Below are 23283 nucleotides of genomic sequence, written 5' to 3'. Positions count from 1 at the left end.
TTCAATTTAAAATATACTGACAGTATGTGAGTAACGTGATTATTTAGACTTAATTTTCCACTAAACTTGTATATAAATGTTTTATTTTTGCCTTTTTATTAATTCATAATTGATGCTTTCTGTTAGAGCGTTGTTAGATGAATGTGTTTTCACGTAACTTGATGTAAAACTGAGATAAAACTAGCCTTAAATTGATGTAATACTGAGATGAATCAAGTTGTAACTGAATGTGATACTGAGATGAGTCTAGCTGTAACTGAAGGTGATACTGAGATGAATCTAGTTGTAAATGAATGTGATTCTGAGATGAGTCTAGCTGTAAATGAATGTGATAGTGAGATGAGACTAGCTGTAACTGAAGGTGATACTGAGATGAGTCTAGCTGTAACTGAATATCATACTGAGATGAGTCTAGCTGTAACTGAATGTGATACTGAGATGAGTCTAGCTGTAACTGAATGTGATAGTGAGATGAGTCTAGCTGTAACTGAATGTCATACTGAGATGAGTCTAGCTGTAAATGAATGTGATACTGAGATGAGTCTAGCTGTAACTGAATGTGATACTGAGATGAGTCTAGTTGTAAATGAATGTCATACTGAGATGAGTCTAGCTGTAAATGAATGTGATAGTGAGATGAGACTAGCTGTAACTGAAGGTGATACTGAGATGAGTCTAGCTGTAACTGAATATCATACTGAGATGAGTCTAGCTGTAACTGAATGTGATACTGAGATGAGTCTAGCTGTAACTGAATGTGATAGTGAGATGAGTCTAGCTGTAACTGAATGTGATAGTGAGATGAGTCTAGCTGTAACTGAATGTGATAGTGAGATGAGTCTAGCTGTTATTGAATGTGATACTGAGATGAGTCTAGCTGTAACTGAATGTGATACTGAGATGAGTCTAGCTGTAACTGAATGTGATACTGAGATGAGTCTAGTTGTAACTGAATGTGATACTGAGATGAGTCTAGCTGTAACTGAATGTGATACTGAAATGAGTCTAGCTGTAAATGAATGTGATAGTGAGATGAGTCTAGCTGTAACTGAATGTGATACTGAAATGACTCTAGCTGTAAATGAATGTGATAGTGAGATGAGTCTAGCTGTAACTGAATGTGATACTGAGATGAGTCTAGTTGTAAATGAATGTCATACTGAGATGAGTCTAGCTGTAAATGAATGTGATACTGAGATGAGTCTAGCTGTAACTGAATGTGATACTGAGATGAGTCTAGCTGTAACTGAATGTGATACTGAAATGACTCTAGCTGTAAATGAATGTGATAGTGAGATGAGTCTAGCTGTAACTGAAGGTGATACTGAGATGAGTCTAGCTGTAACTGAATGTGATACTGAGATGAGTCTAGCTGTAACTGAATGTCATACTGAGATGAGTCTAGCTGTAACTGAATGTGATACTGAGATAAGTCTAGCTGTAACTGAAATAACTCCATCTTTCCGGTGAAAGTATTATATCTTTACCTACCTCAAATCATTTATTTGTTTTCTTCTGTTGCATACTGATATTAATAGATTTAGTACCGCTTATGACGAACGCATCCAATAAACTTCCTCCAACCAAAGTGTTAATATTTATAATGTTCCTTTTTTTTTGTACAGTTTTAACTAATGACACGATTCCTTCCTCCCATTTTTGCCTATCTTTCATGAAATATTAACACCAACAAAACATTCTGACACATTTTCCATATCGCTTATCTTTGTCAGATAGTATTTAATCAGATCACATGATATTTTTTACGGACTTTGATCATCTACACCATCTTCCCAACACCTACCCCACGCCACTAAACACCTCTTTAACATAAAATGCGTCTCCGTTGAAGCGAACACGTAGATAAGCATGTGATACATGTTGATGGCTTCGACACACATCCAAGCAAGTGACGTCAGCAAGAAATAATGAATTAAGACCGCCACTCCCACGCAGACATCCACGCCCCCTATCCACAATCCTCGCTGTGAGCCGGCCAGAAACGACGTGTTCATTAAAAACATGGATAAACACAGATTCAGTAAGATCTTTCCGGAATGATCCCTGTTTAAACATCTGAAAAACAGAACCAACAAAATCAGTTAAAAAAGTAGTTCGTCACTCGGATTTACTAGAAATTAAAAGCTTCAAAAAGTTAAAGGTTGCAGTTTTAAATTTAGAGGGTGAATCCAACGGGTTAGATAAAACGTATTATCAGATACGTTATAACAAAAAAGTGTTTTTATTAAACATTAAATTTCAAAAAAAATTTGGTCCTTAATACACTATTAAGCGATCATAGTGACTACTGGCGGCATGTTGATACATGATGAGCACTTCTCACGTTATCCAATAATAACTGGCCCGGCATGGCCAAGCGTGTTAAGGCGTGCGACTCGTAATCTGAGGGTCGCGGGTTCGCATCCCCGTCGTACCAAACATGCTCGCCCTTTCAGCCGTGGGGGCGTTATAATGTTACGGTCAATCCCACTATTCTTTGGTAAAAGAGTAGCCCAAGAGTTGGCGGTGGCTGGTGATGCCTTCCCTCTAGTCTTACACTGCTAAATCAGAGACGGCTAGCAGAGATAGCCCTCGAGTAGCTTTGTGCGAAATTAAAAAAAACACAAAATAAACAAAACAATAATAACTGGAAACATCTCGTTTTGAACTTTCTTCTGAGTAGCTTCTAATAGCGCCATCTGGTAATGTAATTTAGACATTATTATGAAAAATTAATAGCAATGACCTGGTATATACTAGTGGTGTTAATTATTAACTATACTATTAGTTTAAATGCATTGATTTGTGTAATGCTTTTATTTTTATTCTTCTGGTGAAAGGCCCGGCATGGCCAAGTGGTTAAGGCACTCGATTCATAATCTGAGGGTTGTGGGTTCGAATCCCCGTCATACCAAACATGGTCGCCACTTCAGCTGTGGGGGGTGTTATAAATGTGACGGTCAATCCCTCCATTTGTTGGTAAAAGAGTATCCCAAGAGTTGGCGGTGTGTGGTATTGACTAACTGCCTTCTCTTTAGTCTTACACCGCTCAAATAGATATGGCAAGCGCAGATTGCCCTCGTGTAGCTTTGCGCGAAATTCAGAAACAAAAGAAACAAACTTTTGGTGAAAACTGAAAATAAAACAACGATCCTTTAATTTTTTTCCACACAGATAAATAAATATCTCGATTGTCATAAGAACAAATGTCTTAGAAAATAACTTGCCTGAACATAGAGTAAGTTATAATTGTCAAGCTGAGACCAAATATTGATACAGCACACCCAAGGTAAGTTATTATTGAAAGCGCTTCCTGGTGTTGATCTGGAATACTAAGATCGGGCATAGGATCCTAAGGAATGAAAATAATGAAAAGTTGTGAATGAGCTTCACAGTTTTTAATACAAACCAAACCAGTTTTATGCAAGTTTAACACTAAACAACCACTTGTTTTATAATAAATAAAAATATTTTAACCCATTACATTATTTACATGACCAATTTGTCACTCTTATTTGTAATATCTATAAATAGTTTTTACATACTAATATATATTTATAATGGATGATATTTATAACTGTATTTAATAAGTAATATTTATAAAATGTTGAATTAATTTCGAAAACTTTTATTAAAACATTCCAGCTTTTGTTTTGCAAATTCGACGATATCAAGAACTATTATGTATTATATAATATTTTTTTTAAATCATAAGCGAATACACATATATACCTATCGCAGAGAGTCACGGCTAGCAGGTATTAACTCAATATCTTTCCCAAACCTCTCTTAATACTTATGTAAATAGAATACAATAAAACAATCTCTTCTTGAAGTTTTATTGATAGAGCATCTTTAAAACTAAATCCTGTCCAACTACCACACTGGTGTAATTAGAAACAAAATAAAATAAACCCTTTGGTAAAGGTGGTACACACATGCTCTACCTTAAAATCTTTCTTAATGTATGCAGTGGCTCAATAGCAAGTGTGAAGGTTTAAAATGCTAAAAATCCAATTTCGATACCCGCAGCGGGAAGAGCGTAGATAGCCCCATTATACAGTTTTGTGCTTGACAGAAAGTGTTTTTGTAATATGGGTTAAAGTCGGTAAAAAACTAGGCTAGCATTGTCAATAAACTATATACTAACAGCTGGAGTTACGTAACTAACACAGTTAACTTCTTTATTTGATATAGTGAGTTATCGTTTCTTTAATCACGATTTGCATAGAAATATAATTCGCAATAAACACTCGACCATAAGTTTATAACACTTAGTTATTCTCAGCAGAAGTTTAAACCCCGCTTTTAAACAACAGTTTTAATTTAGGAAATGTAAAATCCGATAACGTCTTTGTACTTTACACAGTTTATTACAAATTTCTTTCCAGGATTACTAAACTAAAATAATTATTCACGCTATCTCGTACCTTCTGTGTTGAGTACGTATGAATTACTTGAATATAGACTAACATTTTGCTGTTTTTGTTCTTCATATATAGGGTTACTTTTCAGTAAAGGTTTTTAATATTTATAAAAAGTTATGGAGAAATGCCAGACGACTTTGAAATACACAAAAATGTTAATGAATTAAAACAGGCACAGAATAAAACCAGAGATGCAAAGTACCTTTATATAAAAATGTGTTTGGTAAATTGACAAATAATATTAACCTTTAGCTTTCACGAATACAGTATTGTAATAATATCAATATAGTGTTGCATGATTTGGGGTTAACTTAATATTAACTTCCTTCTTTAATCACTGACATCTATGGACTATTTTTTAAACAGATTTTCTGTTTAGCTTTTTGACCACCAAACCGTACGTGTGTAACCGCCAATTTTTTATGTAAATTAGAAAACATCAGGAAGCTACGCAACTGGCCATCTGCTCTCTGTACGCCTGGGCGAATCGAACCTTAGAGTTTAGTGTTGTAACTCCGAACATGTTTCACTGACCTACAGGCATATCAATTTACTATATCAGTTCCTTCACTACAATGTTAATCAGATTTTTACGAGATTGGTCAAATGAAACAAACAAGTACTCATAATATCTGAATTTTGCTTCCAGATACTAAAGCTGTTAACTTCCAATGTTAACAGTTGAAATGAAATTGAGGAATACGGTTCATATATTACTTTGTACATGATAATTTATTTCTATAAACGGTTCATCTGTTTCTACCACAAAAATAAAATATACATTCTCATTCGTGCCTTAATTATGAAGTCACAAATTAATTATTTTTTGCTCCACTTACCAGAAGAACAGAGAAGGCGGTCATATGGTTGGAGGTGCACACAGTAATATTACCCGTTTGATTGGTGGTTAACCCTTTGGTGGACCAGATCCGTTCTTGGTAAAATAAAGTGACAAATGTAAAATAAAATAACAATAACACTATGTAACAAAATTTTTACTTTTTCTTGATCCTGGGCAGAAAGTGTTATTTTCCAATTACTTATGCCTAAAGTAAATGGAAAAGACCTATTTTTCTCTTCAAACTTTGCTTTTGTGACCTGGGTAATGAAATTTTCAAATTTACCCATTTTCCAGAACATTCCAGGTATATTCAGTGCTGAGTAGCTGATAGAGAATTTCCTCGAACTTACAAGAATTTTCAAGAACTTTCTAGAATATTATAGAACTTACCAGAATATTCTAGAATGTTGTACAACTTTTCCCCTGTCGTTTTCGGTGCACCTCAAAGAGGAATACAATAGCGTCAAGACCTAGCTAGAAGCCTTGAAATATGATGGGTATGGCTGGGATGTTAACGGAGACTTCAAAATGGTAGCGTTCCTGATGGGTCTCCAAGGAGGTTTACCAAGTTTCCCTGTTACCTTTACCTTTGAGACAGCAGAGACACCATAGTGCACTACATCATGAAGCATTGGCCACAAAGGACGGTGTTCTCTGTGGGGAGGCACAATGTCAAGTGTGAGCCCTTCCAGAAGTTGTTGTTCCCACCATTGCACATAAATTTGGGTCTTATGAAACAATTTATAACAGCTCTTGATAAGGAGACTGAAGCCTTCAAGTACCTTCGAGACTTCTTCCCTGAGCTGTCGGAGGCAAAGGTCAAAGCTAGTGTCTTCGTTGAACCACAAATAAAGAAGGTCCTGGAGTGCACAGAATTCTCCAAAAAGCTCAGTCGAAAGGAAAAAAATGCTTGGGGCTGCTTTTTTGCAGTGGTTCGGGGCTTCTTGGGCAATCACAAGACCGAAAATTATGTGGAATTGGTTGAGATTCTGGTAAAGAACTACAGCAAAATGGGCTATATGATGTCCCTGAAAGTCCATATCCTCGACAATCATCTTGATAAATTCAAGGAGAACATATGAGCATACTCAGAGGAGCAAGGCAAGCGCTTCCACCAAGATTCACTGGACTTTGAACATTGCTACCAAGGAGCGTATAACGAAAACATGATGGGAGACTATTTGGGGGGCTGATACGTGAAAGTATACATTAAAGTCGCAAATCTCGAAAAACTACTCACTTCTAAACAATTTTGTTCATTGTTGTATAACTTTATTATAAATACATGTAAATATTGATTCATATGTTGTCTTATCCAGATCTTATGTAAATGAAAATGTGCAAATTTGCCCGTTTTTACATAGAAAATAGGTTAATTTTTAAACGTCATTATCCAGGTCACAAAAGCAAAGTATGAAGGAATTATGGCCATTTTCTGTACTCTCACAACATGAGCAATTAAGAAATAACACATACTATCCAGGAACAAAATTTGTGTTATATAGGGTAATATTAGAGCTTCAACATGTGTTAAAAAACAAAATCATAAAGCAGAACCACTTGTCTTATGAAAATGTTACGGTTACAACGTAAATCCTTCATTTTCGTAATATTTCCAGTTCAACATATGAAGACTCGATATCTAATTAAACTCAGCTTCTTCAGAGAAGTGCTATTCTTAAGTCTCATTACTTTTATTAATGTTGTTATATTTCATCTACATTTCAGACATATCTTCATAGATGGCAGCACAGTAAATTAACCAAGACTGAAACTGATGAGCATATCGACCGAATATAAGGAAGCGAAATGTTTTTGTTCTGAGCACACACACTTTTCTTGCGCCGAATTCAAGTAGTTTCCATATTTTGAGCTGTCTAAATAATGTTATATATTCTTTTTAATTTAATATAATGGTACATTTCAGCAGTTGCTATTTTTACGTAACAAAAAAACAATTATACATTTCATTACGAGATCTACATAAAGACATGTACACTGCTCACAGTAAAGCCTGAAACCCATTTTATAATAGTACATTTAACTGATATATATAATAGCACACTTTGAAGTGTTGTTCTTGAATCCTGTGCTATATTTGTCATTATTCTCTTTCTGTGCTTGTCGTCGTTGTTGTTTGCTCTGTAGTTGAAACCTTTGGTAACTGTTTTGATTTAGTTATTCTGGGAATAATTTAGCATAACATTTGTCTTGAGTATTATTGTAACGGTTTCTGTCGTTGGGTGGGTCCTTTTGATAATTTGGCAAAAATAATGCAGCTAACAGTTCACTTAATGAAAGTGTTTTAGTTCTTCAACTGAAATTTACACAAATTTCACGATCTTTCATATCGCTAACGATTTGTTTGGTTTGTTTTGAATTTCGCGCAAAGCTACTCGAGGGCTATCTGCGGTAGTCGTCTCTAATTTAGTAGTGTAAGACTAGAGGAAAACACACACTGCCAACTCTTGTGCTACTATTTTACCAACGAATAGTGGGATTTACCCTCACATTATAACGCCCCCACAGCTGAAAGGGCGAGCATGTTTGGTGTGACGGGGATTCGAACTCGCGACCCTCGGACTACGAGTCGAGTGCCTTAATCACCTGGCCATGCCGGGCTGTTTCTACTAACGATGACCAAGCGACAATTCTAACTTCACAAATTAATGATTACTAAACATTTACTTGTTAATTTAGCCAGTGTCATTTAGACTTGAAAACTTTTTTAAACAGAAAAATAAAATTGAAAACGTTGAAAGAATACAAATTTTCACAAACCTATCTTACAAAGTACTGTGGTTATAAGGTAACACTGTCCCTTGATTCCGTAGCTCAGACAGCAGTTACATATAATGTCCAGGAACATCAGATTTTCGTTCATCCGACCCCAATATTGATTATTTAGTTCATATGTTTTTTTGCATCATTGATTTCGCGTCTTTATCTACTAGGAGTGTATCGTCTTTGTGTACATTAATAAATATATATCCACGGATGACTCCCACTCCATGGCTAGAGATTCTTTAAAATATTACTCGAAAGATTTGTTAAATTATCCTGAATAAAAATCGGGGTATAGGCGTTCTTAATATATGCGTTATACATATAAATCATACCCGGGTAAGTGTCCAGTATAGAGAAAACTGTTATCTTCGTCTGTGGAGGAATCTCTTCCTAAACGAGTTGATCGATTTGTAACAAACTTTACATGGTAATGTAGTAGTCCAAAAGCTAAAATATACTATAGCGTAACCTCTATATCGGGGATGCAGTAGCTATCGTAAATTAATGAGTTTGAATACCACAATAAATTTTTCCTATTGAAATATTTGAAATAAAATTTTCAGCATTTTGGCCTATTTTCCATAATAACTAATATACACCGTAACGAGATATCCAGCTACAATGCGGAAGAGTCCTTATCTGAAACGGTTTAATACGGAACTCTTCACCTTTTCTTTGCTGTCTGTGTTAAACAATATGGAGAATAAAGATATTGCCACTGTTTATGTTTCTCACTCTTTCCTGATTCACACCATTTAATTTCCGGTTTATATTAGGGTTAGAAAAAACGCTTTAGTCTGAAATAGAGCATTCCATAGTTAGAGTATTTTTTAAAGTTATTTCTAATTTCTTGATGTGAAACATAGTTTTCCGTGGAAGCAAAATCCAAAATTATTAATAAATTTAATTCATTAAACGAACCAAATTCTAACAATAATATATTAACCTCTACGGTGAAACAGGCTACTGTGAACAAGAGGTGACGCTACTGTTTTGCCAAGTTTCTTAATTCGTCTGTTACACCTCGCTTTCGATCCACTTCTTGTGTTACAACAGTTTTATTGGAGACAGAACGCTGCTGGATGTTCTTGCAGATATTTTGTTCATTTTTAGGAAATTTTTAACATGTTGTCTGCGTTATCCATAGAACAAAAGATAAAATAATATTTTGCACATGAAATGATGTGACATATTTTTTTCTTGATATCACATTTAGTGTCGTGCGGCTTTGGTAATCTTTCACTGCCATTCACATCTTATAGTTTTGTTCTAGTTGACATTTCAAAACATCTCCATTTATTTTAATGTCAATAGCCAGACCAGTGACAAGTGACGCTAGTTTATATTACTTTAAGTGTTTCTTCCTTCATATGAGTCCAATACATTTTTTATCGATTATATGTATCGTTCAATTATTTATATAAAATATGTTTTAATTTGATTTTGGTTTTCAATGCCTAGAATGATATAATGCAAAAATGGAATTATAATTTTCAACATGAATTATACCTTATGACGCTTGCGTTAAATGGCACAGTTAGAGAACCCTAAAATTCAGGTTTGGTCGTTCTAATTTTGAACTTGAATAAACTGACACCTTCAAATGAAAACTTTTACTAAATTATTTCGTGCGACGTTTTAGGCAAATGTTCTACGTCTAGTAGTAAAGGCAATATTACAGTGGAATTAGGCTTAGAAAGAATTGTTGAAAAATAAGAAAATAGAAAGGTATTCAGAGGTATTCTTCAACAATGTTCCACGTTGAACATAGTGAAAGAAGTATTAAAAACATTGTTCAACTTATCACGCAAATCTTATTAATATTTGCAAGAATATGGAAAGAAATAACTAGAACAAACAAAACTGGATTTATAAAAGACAACAAAGCAAAATAATAAATAACAGCTTAGTAAAATAAAATAATTCTTTCGTTTTTCGTGCAAAGCTACACAAGCGGTATCTCCGCTAGCCATCCCTCATTTTGCAGCGTAAGACTACAGGGAAGGCAGTTAGTCATTACCACCCACTCTTAGAAAAGTGGGATTGACTCTTTCAATATAACCGTCCCACGACTGAAAGGGCGAGGATGTTTGGTGCGACGGGGAGTCGAACGCCTTAACCCACCTTGCCATGCCGAGTCTATTATTAGAAACGAGTTAGTGAGATATGAAATTTTAAGATACTCCAATGCGTTATGTAAAAAGAAAATTTTTCATTTATGACTTTTCAGTCTATGTCTAAACAATTCTTTCTGTTCACGTTTATGTTTTTATGAATATCACAAGAACTCACAGAACTAAGAGTGTAATTATAACGCATTTTTACAAACGAAATATTTTACTAATAATAAATTAAGAATTAGATATTGCGTACTTTTAGTTCTAGTAACACAAAATGAATATTGATAAATGGCATTATCAGGTACAAGCAGTAAACAGAAACACGTGAAACGTTATACATTTATAATAAAGTCATTGTTTTTTATTAACGATTCGAACCGTCTACAAACTTTTATTTTCTGGAAAGTGGGTTCCTTGTCATCGAATCTAAATTGTTCATTTGTTAAGTATGTTATATAGTTAATAACTGAACTCTGACATTACTAACCTGATGTCTAAAGTGTGGTAATTTTATCAATATTTATAATTTAACGACCAAGTGTTGTTACTGAAATAATATGAAGTATCCCCTAGTCTTCAACTGATACAAGTTAGACAGTCTTAAAATGTAAATATCTCTTACCCATAGGCTTCCAGTACACACACACAGCGCGGCCTGATAACGGTATGGTGTATACTACCAGCTCAGTTAGGTTTACTAATGTAATGTTGTCCACACTTGCTTGAAGAACTTTACGTTCTGAAATGTAATGAAAAATCTGAATCAGAATCCTTTAATCAGATCAACTGATCACAGGGATATGTTTTTAGCAACCTGTAATTCATATATAACAGGGATGTTTTTAGCAACCTATAATTCATATATATGCATGTGTGTATCTACAAGCTCCAATGCAAAATGTTTTGTTTCGTACGAGACTATTTCACAAACAAAAAATAAGGCTTTGCTGAAAATGATTTTGTTTGTTAACAATAACAAAGGTTCTCCTGTAACAAGAGTAGCGTGTTAGTTTGTACTGAAACTGGATTGGTTTGTTTTGAATTTCGCGCAAAGCTACACGAGGGCTATCTGTGCTAGCCGTCCCTAATTTAGCAGTGTAAGACTAAAGGGAAGGCAACTAGTCATTACTACCCATCACCAACTCTTGGGTTACTCTTACAAACGAAAAGTGGGATTGACCATCACATTATAGTAACCCCACGGCTGAAAGAGTGAGCATGTTTGGTGTGACGGGAATTCGAACCCGCAATCCTGCGATTACGAGTCGAGTGCCTTAACCACCTGGCCATGCTGGGTCTACTGGAACTGTCTGTTAAATAAAAATAAAAGAAATTATGTATAACACTTTTGTAATGAAGGAATACATAAGACTAAATAAATTTGAACGTTTACAGTACCCTTCGCGAGACGTTAAAAATAGTAATGTAGAAAATACTGCACAATTTTTAACATTGCGATTATTATGTTGTTACAAAATGTCCAATTAAATGTTCCGTATTTCCGTGTCCTATCGGTACTTATACTTTTGGAAAAAACACACTAAATAAAATCATTTTCATTAAGGTATATTCTTATAAATATTTCAATCTTTTACTGCAAATATTTTGCATCCAATCTTTACAAAGCGGATGTGAACAATTATATATTTTCACCAATTCCAGCCTTTTGTTAGGGTTGCATACTATGAATACCATTTTATAAAGCCTATACTTGCTTAGCCACGATTCTGTGTCGTTGCTTCCTTACAATGTGGGTCATATTTAATAGTGATATACAGATTTTTGCAATTCGATATGTAGTGGCAAGTAATCTCTCCTTGAACATGTATAACAAAGTAGATCATTGGCTCAGGTAATCTAGGACTATTGGATATTGCACTGATACTCTTGTTTGATTTAATAACCCAATTCTTATATGTTCTGTGGAGTGAAGCAGTTGCTTCTCTACCTTCCAAACTCCAGCCACAAGAGTAGTTAATGAGTGGCGTAGAATCTGGACAGTACTAGAGAGTGTAAGGTCCCAGCATATTTTCACTTTAAAATAAAGATTGAAATTATTGTTTGTTTCAAAAATGAGTTTGAATCTTTACTGTTTATATTTATTTTATGCTTTCATAAATTCCAGAATCTTCTGTTTAATATGAATTTTGTATCGTACTTTTTTGGAACATCAACGAACTTGAAAACTGCATAGGAAGTTAATTAGTTATATACTGGTGCTGTGACCTAGGATTTGTTTCGCAGAGTTTATTCTGGAAATGTTTTTATTCCATTTATATTTTGCAACACTGTAAAGTTAGCAAAATATTACATGAAAGGACACTTTCTCAAACCAGGTAGAACTTATGGTGGAGAGGAGAAAGTTATTGTTGAGGTGAGGACATTTTCTGAATTTATAGTACGAACTAGGACAGCTTGTCTCCTAAGCCTTGTCTCACCAGCCATGGTGAGAGATATGTCCACGTTCTCAAGCTGTCATGAGGACCATGTACAGAATAGTGGCTCCAGCAACTTAGACTCTACCGTTTGCTCTAAGATGGCAAAGATGTGCCGTGGTGGTTCTGATCAGTCTGGGTGTCACGATGATAAAAGGACCAAACAAGTAAAATATATTCTAAGAAATGATACTTAAATTCGAACAACATTGTGATGTCATTAAGTCATCCAATAAAGATAACGTATTGAAGTTACTGAACAATAATATGAAGTCGACATCATTATAGAGCACCAAAACGCATCAACAAAACCAACATTTTTTTCACTGTCTGTGTGCAATACAGAAAGAACATTTCCTATAAAATACATAAAGAACATTTCCTATAAAATACATAAAGAACATCTTCTATAAAATACATAAAGAACATTTCCTATAAAATACATAAAGAACATCTTCTATAAAATACATAAAGAACATTTCCTATAAAATACATAAAGAACATTTCCTATAAAATACATAAAGAACATTTCCTATAAAATACAACATGCACCAACCTCTCAGAAAATCCTCGTAAGTCTCTTCTTTCTGTTTGCTTTTCTTGCTGCGAAAGAACTTATCATTCGTGTAGGCCACGAATTTTACTCTGATTTCACCATCTTGTTGACTCTCAGCTAATTCCAGCGCTTCTAGTGGAATTGTTATTGAGGTCACCTTAAGAAAAATTCATTTAGGATTATATACACATAAATCATAATCTACTAAAATATATCTCAGAACGGCTGGTATGGGTATTAACATTTTTATTGATAAGCAGAGAATAACGTTTCGACCTGAAGATGACCTATTAAGGTCGAAACGTTGTTCTCTCCTTATCAATAAGAGTGTTAATACCTATACTAGCCGTCCTGAGATATATTTTTATTTCAAGTGGGTTTTTCGTCATCAAAAATCCAATAAAATGTTAAATTATACTAACAAAACGAAAAGATAAAATTATGTAAAACATTTGTAGTTTACTGGCTTTTTTTAACCACAAATGTTGAGTTTACATGTTAGAATGCCATGTTTAAACTACAACTTTTTCAAATCTTATACTAGGTATATAATTCGCATTTCAAATGGAATTTTGTCTTTCATCGTCCATTCCAGTTAATGAGTTCATGCATAAAAAGAGTTTCTTGAGCAGCAACTTGTGAAAAACACATTACAGGTTCGAAATGCTATTTTTAACAGAGACTGATTTGAAACCTGAACTGAACGAGTTAAGAAAATTGTGAAGAAAAAAAAAACATTTATTAGAAATGCTGTTTTGTTTAGCCACTTTTTGATGTTTAATTTTTTTTAATAAATAAAACTCTAAAGTTGTTTTGCACTGATAGGAAACATAAACATGAAATACTCCACTCCGTAATAACATTGTCTTTCAATAATATTTGTCTGTAACTATATGTAGGACACATTCCAGATATAACATGTAATCAACCATCTAGTGTATTTGTGTTTGCATATTCTATTCAGAATGTCCTACGATCGATGCACATTGTTATTTGTATCGTAGTTTCATATTAAACATCATAGAGTTAGGGTTAGTTTTTGAAGGTTTCGTATTTTCAACCTAAGTGGCACGTTATGCAGTACATGGATTTACCGATTATAGTTGAAAAATCGGGCGGCATAGTACGGATCTGCAACCCAGCACGTTGCTCACTAGGCCACATTTTACCAAATGTTAGAAAATATCGTATCATAGTCTTCAAGAAGAGTACAACTTAAGTACTTACCACGTTCTGCATAACGTATTAAAGTAATTTAATTTTAAAATATTTTTTATATCAGAGAAGAGTTTTCGTAAATTATTTTATAATGAAAACATTAATGGCAGTATTCCTATTTGAAGGGAAGGGGAATCCGGTACGAAACGTTCATATTGAAGCGTGTTGGTATTTCGAAACGAACGGAACCTTATGGGCTAAAAAGTAAGAAAATCTTAGTGTTCAAGTAAAACTGTCTTTAATTTAGAGCTATTCACCACAGAGGGCAGCACAAACCATAATGGATTTGTTCGGTTTTAATCAAACTAATGGATTAAATGTTACTCATAAAGTACTCATAATTTGAAGACCGGAGTGTGTTCAGTGGCATTGTGCCACTTTTTATTTCTTAACTCCTATACACTAACGACTAAGCTACGTCTGCCCCCATGAAAGTAGATGGATCTATAAGTGTAGAGTAATATTTTTCTGATTTGCACTGTTTTTTTTTTTAAATGTATCTTCCACAATAAAATTCATCTATTAATCACTCACAATACTATACGACTGATGGTGTGATAAATTGATTTTTTATTGTTAAATTAACTGAAAAGCTCAAAATCGTTAAGAAAATTTCGTTTTTACTACTATTTAAACATGATTTTTAGATGAAATTGCATAATTATATGTTCTTTTATAATTTGGATACGAAAATATGGTTGCGGTAAATATATTTTCTAGTTGTTTTTAAGTTCATGAAATAAAATTTAAAATAATTCAACAAATCATACAAAAATCACATTACAGAAAAGGTATTTGTGTTTGTAATTAATTAACTATAGAGAAAATATGAAGCCAACATGTCAACTCCATGTATACCAATTTCAACATTGCGCTACTAGATAATCCTACTTTTTGAATTACATGTCATTTTCTTCCCTTTATACTGTATTTAAACACCATATTCTTACATCATCTTCTTCACTTTCGTCGTTTCTTTGTTTCTTCGATGGATGTTTGGGGTTAAAAGTCACACCATCTCTTTCCTGTCTAGCAGGATCCCAGGATAACACTGAAATAGCTATATTTTCTGTCTCCAGCGTTATCCTTTCACCGGTCTTAAGCTTCACTCCTGATGCAAATTTGTCCACGATTTGAACGATCCTGATACAAAGATATAAAATTACTAACTATTGTTTAGTTTCTTTAGACATTGTCAGAAGTTGAACGGAATGATTTTAATCTTTTAAAACGCTAGATTGGCTTTACTGTCAACCATATATATATATATAGTTTTTTAACTTTTCCTCGATTGACACAAAAAATTAATACGAATAAAAGGAACCTATTAGGAAGCATACTTAAAAAAGGGAAGCTGCTTATACAGTAAATGTACATTAAAGTGATAAGATATTCTGCTGATGTTTTCAGATGACTGACTGTACAATCAGTTACAAACTACAATCACATATTTAAAAACAACTGTAAACATTTATTTTTTTATCATTTACATCAATCGCAAAAGTTGTGAGATTTAAGTGATGTACAGAAACTTTAACTCAGAAAAACTTACTTTATAGAAGTTGTCCCGTTTGTGTCTCCTTCTTCTAAGACACTTTCGTTTACTGCAAGCATGTTGCTTATCACACCCAACATGCTATGGGCAATCTGGGAAAAAAGAAAATATTTTGTAAACTAAATATGAAACACGTAATTTGCATATCAACAACTAAGTAAGCGGACGAACAGAGAACGATGAAGTCTATAATAGGGTTATTGGAAACTCACTATAACTTAAAACGGTCTGCCAGCTGAATTCTTTTTAAGAAGTTTTAGGTAAAGAACTTCATACTGCCAGGATGTTTCATATGAACTAATGAGCGTTATTCTTCTGTCTTGATGTTTGATATTTACTTATGTACATAACCCCCTCTATTTGGATATTTGATGTGAATATTTGAACATTAACATTCTGCCTTAATGTTTGATATTTACCTATGTACATAACCCCCTCTATTTGGATATTTGATGTGAATATTTGAACATTAACATTCTGCCTTAATGTTTGATATTTACCTATGTACATAACCCCCTCTATTTGGATATTTGATGTGAATATTTGAACATTAACATTCTACCTTAATTTTTGATATTTACTTATGTACGTAACCATTCTGTTTGGATATTTGATGTGAATATTTGAACATTAACATTCTGCTTGGATGTTTGATATTTACCTATGTATATAACCATTCTGTTTGGATATTTGATGTGAATATTTGAGCATTACCACTCTGACTTAATGTTTGATAGTTATCTATGCATATTATCACTGTCTGGATGCTCTGTATGAATTTAAATATTACCATTCTGTTTGGATGTTTGATATAAATCTATGTATATTACCATTTTTCTTAGATGATTATTATGAATCTGCTGATATTACCATTCTGTCAGGATGCTTTATATGAATCTGAATGTTACGATTCTACTTGGATGTTTAATATAAATCGGTGAATATTATAAAATTTCCTACTGCTCTGGTGCTTGATATGGTTCTATGTGTAGTAACAAAACATTCTATTCTTAGACTGTTAAGATGTAAGGAAGGAGAAAAGCTGAAATATGAGAATGGGTAATGCATCTTATCCCAAGTGCTCATTAGCTCTTCAACTTTTTCCATTCCTACATCCCAACAGTCGTAGAATTAAATTTTTTGTTGCTCATTTCTGCACTTAGCAGCGATTGTATTGCCATCTATTGGTTAATATACTTACTGGGCAATATTAAACAATTTAAATCATTGCTTATATTTTTGACTATAACTAATCTATAGTGGGTCACTTAGGACTCTAGGTTTGAAAGATGCATCCTGGGTAGAAGTGAAGTGTGTCAGTAGGCAAATCGACATTTTTTCAGTCTGTTTTCTAGGCGTCAAAGCAGATTAGTCGAACGTTAGAGGTGGTTTTACACTTAATTAGTGAAAGGATTTCTGCTGTCCCTTTGGCAAGGTTTTGTTGATGTTTCAGTGTGCGCGCTACCGTGCATAAAGTGTACAGGCTGCCAATTTCACCCGGACTCATACCTACATAGGGATCGCTACAGCGCCCCCTGATAAAACTGCGTATCAGCATGCGTGTTTGATATGAACCTTTGAGTGTCATAGAACTACATACTGCCAGTGTTTCATACAAAACTACTATATTCAACTTCAATAATGAAACTCTAGTAAAAATGGGGCTGGCTACACATTAAAACCAGACTCCGTGTACTTACATGCTGCTTGCCAAAAATATCAGAGAGTTGTATTCAGCGTCACATGTAATGGTCACTGTTGGATAAACCGGTAATTATTAATTACTCTTTAAATTCTGACGTCCCATTGATGCCATGTTGTTTTTACTCATAACTGTCATGTACCATTAATGTTCTAATGTCTCCAAAAATCTTGCATATAAATGACCTTCTTTACAAAAGTTTAATGGGTGTATGCGGTTTACCAAACTACTCGACGAGGAATCACATTACATGTTATCTACTGCAGTTCTCACTTTAGGTGCTATCCTAGGGCAGCTGTCACTTTAGGTGCGAACTTAGGACAGTTGTTACTATACATGTTATCTATGACAGTTGTTACTTTACATCTCATCTTATGATAGTTATCACTTTACTTGCCATCCTAGGACAGTTGTCACTTTATATATTATCCCACGACAGTTGTCACTTTACACATTATCCTACGATAGTTGTCACTTTACACATTATTCTACGACAGTTGTCACTTTACGTGCTATTCTAGAGCAGTTGCTACTTTACATGTTATTCTACTATTTTCACATTTTACAGTATGATATTGAGGCCGGTGTCACGTTGTCTACCGTCCTTATGTCTAATAAAAGAATGATATTGATGAACCTATTGAATTAATGTGAGTAAGATTGCCACGGTATTGTTAATTATACTTTACGAGACATTGTTATAGATTCTGGTGCAAGAGTCCCCTGCTGAGACAACAGTAAGTTTACGGATTTACAACGCTAAAATTCGGGGTTCGAATACCTGCGGTGGACACAGCAGGTAGCCTCATAAGACTTTGCTCTAAAATAAGGAAACTTTTGTTGTTGTTTTTGTTTTTGAATTTCGCGCAAAGCTACTCGTGGGCTATCTGTGCTAGCCGTCCCTAATTTAGCAGTGTAAGACTAGAGGGAAGGCAGCTAGTCATCACCACCCACCGCCAACTCTTGGGCTACTCTTTTACCAACGAATAGTGGGATTGACAGTCACTTATAACGCTCCCACGGCTGAAAGGGCGAGCATGTTTGGCGCGAAGGGGATGCGAACCCGTGACCCTCAGATTACGAGTCGCATGCCTTAACACGCTTGGCCATGCTGGTCCATAGCAACAATATGCAAAAGGTAAACGACACGATGCGATTCAAGACTCGTTACACAAATATTGATTAATCTGAAATACTAATCCTAATACCCTTTCGAACGAATACCTCAAATTTCTATTACTTTAAAAAGCGTGTGTTTAAATGGAGAAGTTTTTTATGCTTAATAACGGGCGTTTAAAGATATATCATATATATTGTGAATACGGAAAACTTATTTCATGAAGGTGGTTAAAACAAAATAATCAAAAACATGTAGCTTCAAGTGGTAATTCTCAGAATTACAGGGAAATTCCACCTCAATTTTCGACAAAACATAATTGAGGTCATATTTCACTTCTGCAAATGGAAATGTATATTTGTTTTATTGCAACTTTCGAGTTTGAATTTCATGAAAACATTAAACGGAACAAGCTAACTGTTGTGATGTAATATAAGATAAATATTAAATTCAATTCTGTGCTAAGTAATCATGGATATAGTATATTATAATTTTTAAATAACAACTTTGGTATTACTTAGTGTGACAATATCACACACGCACGGTATTTTAGAAGAGAATAAAATAAGCCCTTGTGGGCTATAAAATGTTCATCAATTAGATATCGTATCAATGGTTTCCTTGTTTTAAATTTTCTATGTAAAGTTTTATATAACCGAAATGACAGGCTATAATAAAGGCAGCTAGTTAGCCTCACCCATCGTCAGCTCTTGGAACATTCTATTCGAATAATAGGATTTGATTATTACTTGTAATATTACCCACTATTCTAAAATGCGGGATGGGTTTTGTGGTATTTTAGCACCAACCATAATCTGTAGGGCTCGCATTATGGGCATGACAATAATGGAGACTCGCTCAACCTCTTAGCACAATAGTGACTGTATCCATCAACAATGGATACCTGCTCAACCTCTTAGCACAATAGTGACTGTATCCATCAACAATGGATACCTGCTCAACCTCTTAGCACTATAGTGACTGTATCCATCAACAATGGAGACCTGCTCAACCTCTTAGCACAATAGTGACTGTATCCATCAACAATGGAGACCTGCTCAACCTCTTAGCACAATAGTGACTGTATCCATCAACAATGGAGATCTGCTCAACCTCTTAGCACAATAGTGACTGTATCCATCAACAATGGAGACCTGCTCAACCTCTTAGCACTATAGTGACTGTATCCATCAACAATGGAGACCTGCTCAACCTCTTAGCACTATAGTGACTGTATCCCTCAACAATGGAGACATACATGCTCAACCTCTTAGCACAATAGTGACTGTATCCATCAACAATGGAGACCTGCTCAACCTCTTAACACTATAGTAATTGTATCCATAAGGAACTATTTTTGATCGAAGAAGTGATAAACTTCTGAAGTGCGAACCGAAAGTATAAAAAGACATGTTTCATCATGATCTTGGTTTTGTAACATATGTGTTATTATACAAGCCTAAATACAAGGTCACCAGTATATTTCTAAAATGACATATATTTATACAATCTTAAAACTAAACTACTCCAATGAAATAATACACGAAATTATAAGAGTTTTAAGAATCCTATTGTCTGTATTTCTTGCCAATAAAAAAAATAAAATGCACATCGGAGATCGGTATTGATTATACTTATCTAAACATTAGTATTAAGTCTTATTATATTTTTATCTAATTTTTTGTAATTAATTCCTTAGGGAGTTACAAGAATGAAAAGATTGTATAACAATATGTTAATCACTCTATGTTCACCACATACCGATAAGAACGTATACACCCTATAACAATTTTTGTTATAGCAAAGACTTATATAGCGTTCCGATCACTGTTAAATTCTTTAGGGTTTCCCTGAAAAACATGCCCCTAGACCCTACCATACCTTAATGATCTTCCAATGTAGCTTAGCGTAGGATGGTATAAAACACAACGACAACATTCGGTAAAATGTGAGTTGTATTAGTTAAAGTCAACAATTTGTTGTTAAGACAATAATACATGATTATAACGAACATACTTTCTGGTCATAGACAGCATATGCTACAACATCCTTAATCTGTCTTGTTGCTTCTTGAAGAATTTCAGTGCTTAAGTTGTTGGGTTCTTGTGTCCAAGATTCTAACTCACCAGTCAGCTGTTCAGCTGCTCGAAATCCCTAAAATATGAAAACGACTGAGTTTCAACACCTTCACACTTGCAACATCCTTTCTAAATTTATTACACTCAACACTCACCACCTTTTCCTTTATAGTTTCATACACTCAATACTCACCACTTTTTCCTTTATAGTTTCATACACTCAATACTCACCACCTTTTCCTTTATAGTTTCTTACACTCAACACTCACCACCTTTTTCTTTATAGTTTCTTACACTCACCACTCACCACCTTTTCCTTTATAGTTTCATACACTCAACACTCACCACCTTTTCCTTTATAGTTTCATACACTCAACACTCACCACCTTTTCCTTTATAGTTTCTTACACTCAACACTCACCACCTTTTCCTTTATAGTTTCTTACATCTTCTTGGCGTTCTTAAACTCATCTTTTCTGTAAAGTTTTTCACGGGCACTGCAATACGTATCTTCCCTACAGAACGTGAGATTTGCCACTATTTACCTTTTTTTGGTTCTGATACATTTTTTAGCTTCTGACAATTTAAACTCTACTTACACGCCCGTTTCCGTAATTTTGAGACTGTCAATTTTCGTGCTTTTTTTGAAATCTTCTGATACATAATTCCAAACTATGCTTTACACGTTTTGACAGTTAACGCTTTTTACTTATTCCTGGCACTCATTACTCTGCGTATTTTACAGTTTTTAAAACTGAATTGCTCATGTTCTCCTTACCTCTTCCCTACAATTTCTGATGACAGTGTTGCCCCAAGCAACGTTTCCGTTGCTCAGAAGTTTGCAACGCTTTCTGGCAAAACCTTTCCTACTGGAATAGATAGATCCATAAGGACAAGGCTTGTCTATTTTTTGTCCGTGGCTGGTGGCATTCCAGTGGAATACTCCCTCTTTAGTCATTTGAAGTTTGTTAGGGCATTTAGCTGGAAAAGGTAAACGATTTATAATTAGTATATTAAACAGTGAACCAAAGTCACTTTTCATATATTAGTTCAAAGTGTGATAACGACTATTTAATATAAAGATATATTAAATACACGATACTTACTACTTTTCTAAGATATGTTATATTCGAGAGTTCACTAAATTTTTTTAATTACATGATAGTTTTTAGTTCACTAATTTTATGGTACAATAATTTATGTAACTTGTTGTCGTTTTTAAGGTATTATATAATTTAGCCACTCAAATTATTGAATGGTTAATATATATTTGTATATAACATTGCCGTATGGACGTTGTTTGATATAGTTTATTACACCATATATATTAAACAACGTTCATGCGGCAAAGTTATATACAAACATATATTAACCATTCTATAATTTGAGTATATATATATATGCCAGTTATTATGAGAAGGTTAAATTCAGCATACCTGCTAATTCACATCTCTTGCCACTGTAACCAATAGAGCAGTTGCACCTGAACGAGTTCAACTCGTCAATACAATGGTTTCCATTTAGGCAAGGACTGGAGTCACATTCGTTTACTTCTATTTCACATAATGATCCTGAGAGCAAAGATAAAAATAGCAATCTTAGAAGAAATGAGAGACAGTGACAGGGTTATAAATTATAAGTGCTGCACAATCTTCCAAATGAATACAGAATTATTTGAGTTATAGTTTTCATGTAACTATTTTCTTCTTCGGAGTAATTAAGAACAATTTACACTCTACAATAAAATCTGGTCACGATTTGAAGGATCCATGATTTAACACTCCTACGAAAAGTGGGGCCTAATAGGCCCCAGAGCAACTTGAAAGGTTATTAATATTAGGCTAATAATTTTGTATTTAAATGAAATTGCCATTTAATCCATTAATGAATGGATTAACGAGATTCCCACTGTCCCTATCTACTATCTAGCGAAACCACAGCCAGGGGAACGGGCTTGGAGAAATCAGGACTAGAAACGTCTTTTCGTACGAGTGTTAAAGCCTAAATGTTTCTTCAGAACTCTGCACGTATCTCCTAAAGTATTAGATGTTTGTGACCCTCAACACTTGTCTGTATAACTCGCATCATTTCACCAATATTTCCTTAGAGCTTAAACCCCCTCTGCTTGGAGTTTAATTCAGTGTTATCATTCGGAAGTGCTAAGTATATCAGTTAACATTCAGCACATATCTAAGAATTACAGCAATGTTAAATTCATTCATTTTTACTTGTAAAGTGCTAAAACAATTTAGTGTTAAAAATCCTTTAATATTAAACGTGCCAGGTTTCACTGAATACATTTGGCGTTTGGTTCATCTTATTGTCGTAATTACACGTAAATCTTAACAGCCACTGGAGAATTTCCAAATAGTTTTGTCTTCAATACCACACCTACCTTAACATGATTGTTTAAACTTCTGGTGTGTTGAAGATGATATTAAGTCAAA

At 34.2% G+C, this 23283-nt stretch overlaps 1 protein-coding gene across 1 annotated transcript in view; it reads right to left on the bottom strand.

Annotated features, from left to right (window-relative positions):
- LOC143247364 (uncharacterized) overlaps positions 1-23283 on the bottom strand; it is an 85185-nt gene that overhangs the window by 4900 nt on the left and 57002 nt on the right. The window contains exons 6-15 of the mRNA XM_076495317.1: positions 22273-22407; positions 21615-21817; positions 20775-20912; positions 15937-16031; positions 15335-15527; positions 13167-13323; positions 10798-10914; positions 5267-5361; positions 3228-3352; positions 1805-2076 (exon numbers count right to left, since the gene is read on the bottom strand). Coding sequence (XP_076351432.1) covers positions 1805-2076; positions 3228-3352; positions 5267-5361; positions 10798-10914; positions 13167-13323; positions 15335-15527; positions 15937-16031; positions 20775-20912; positions 21615-21817; positions 22273-22407 — 1530 coding nt within the window. The remainder of the gene's footprint in view (positions 1-1804; positions 2077-3227; positions 3353-5266; positions 5362-10797; positions 10915-13166; positions 13324-15334; positions 15528-15936; positions 16032-20774; positions 20913-21614; positions 21818-22272; positions 22408-23283) is intronic.

This window comes from Tachypleus tridentatus, chromosome 3 (assembly GCF_004210375.1).
Source record: "Tachypleus tridentatus isolate NWPU-2018 chromosome 3, ASM421037v1, whole genome shotgun sequence".
NCBI lineage: Eukaryota > Metazoa > Arthropoda > Merostomata > Xiphosura > Limulidae > Tachypleus > Tachypleus tridentatus.
The sequence above is the reverse complement of the archived record's forward strand: the minus strand, read 5'-3'. Positions and strand labels throughout refer to the sequence as shown.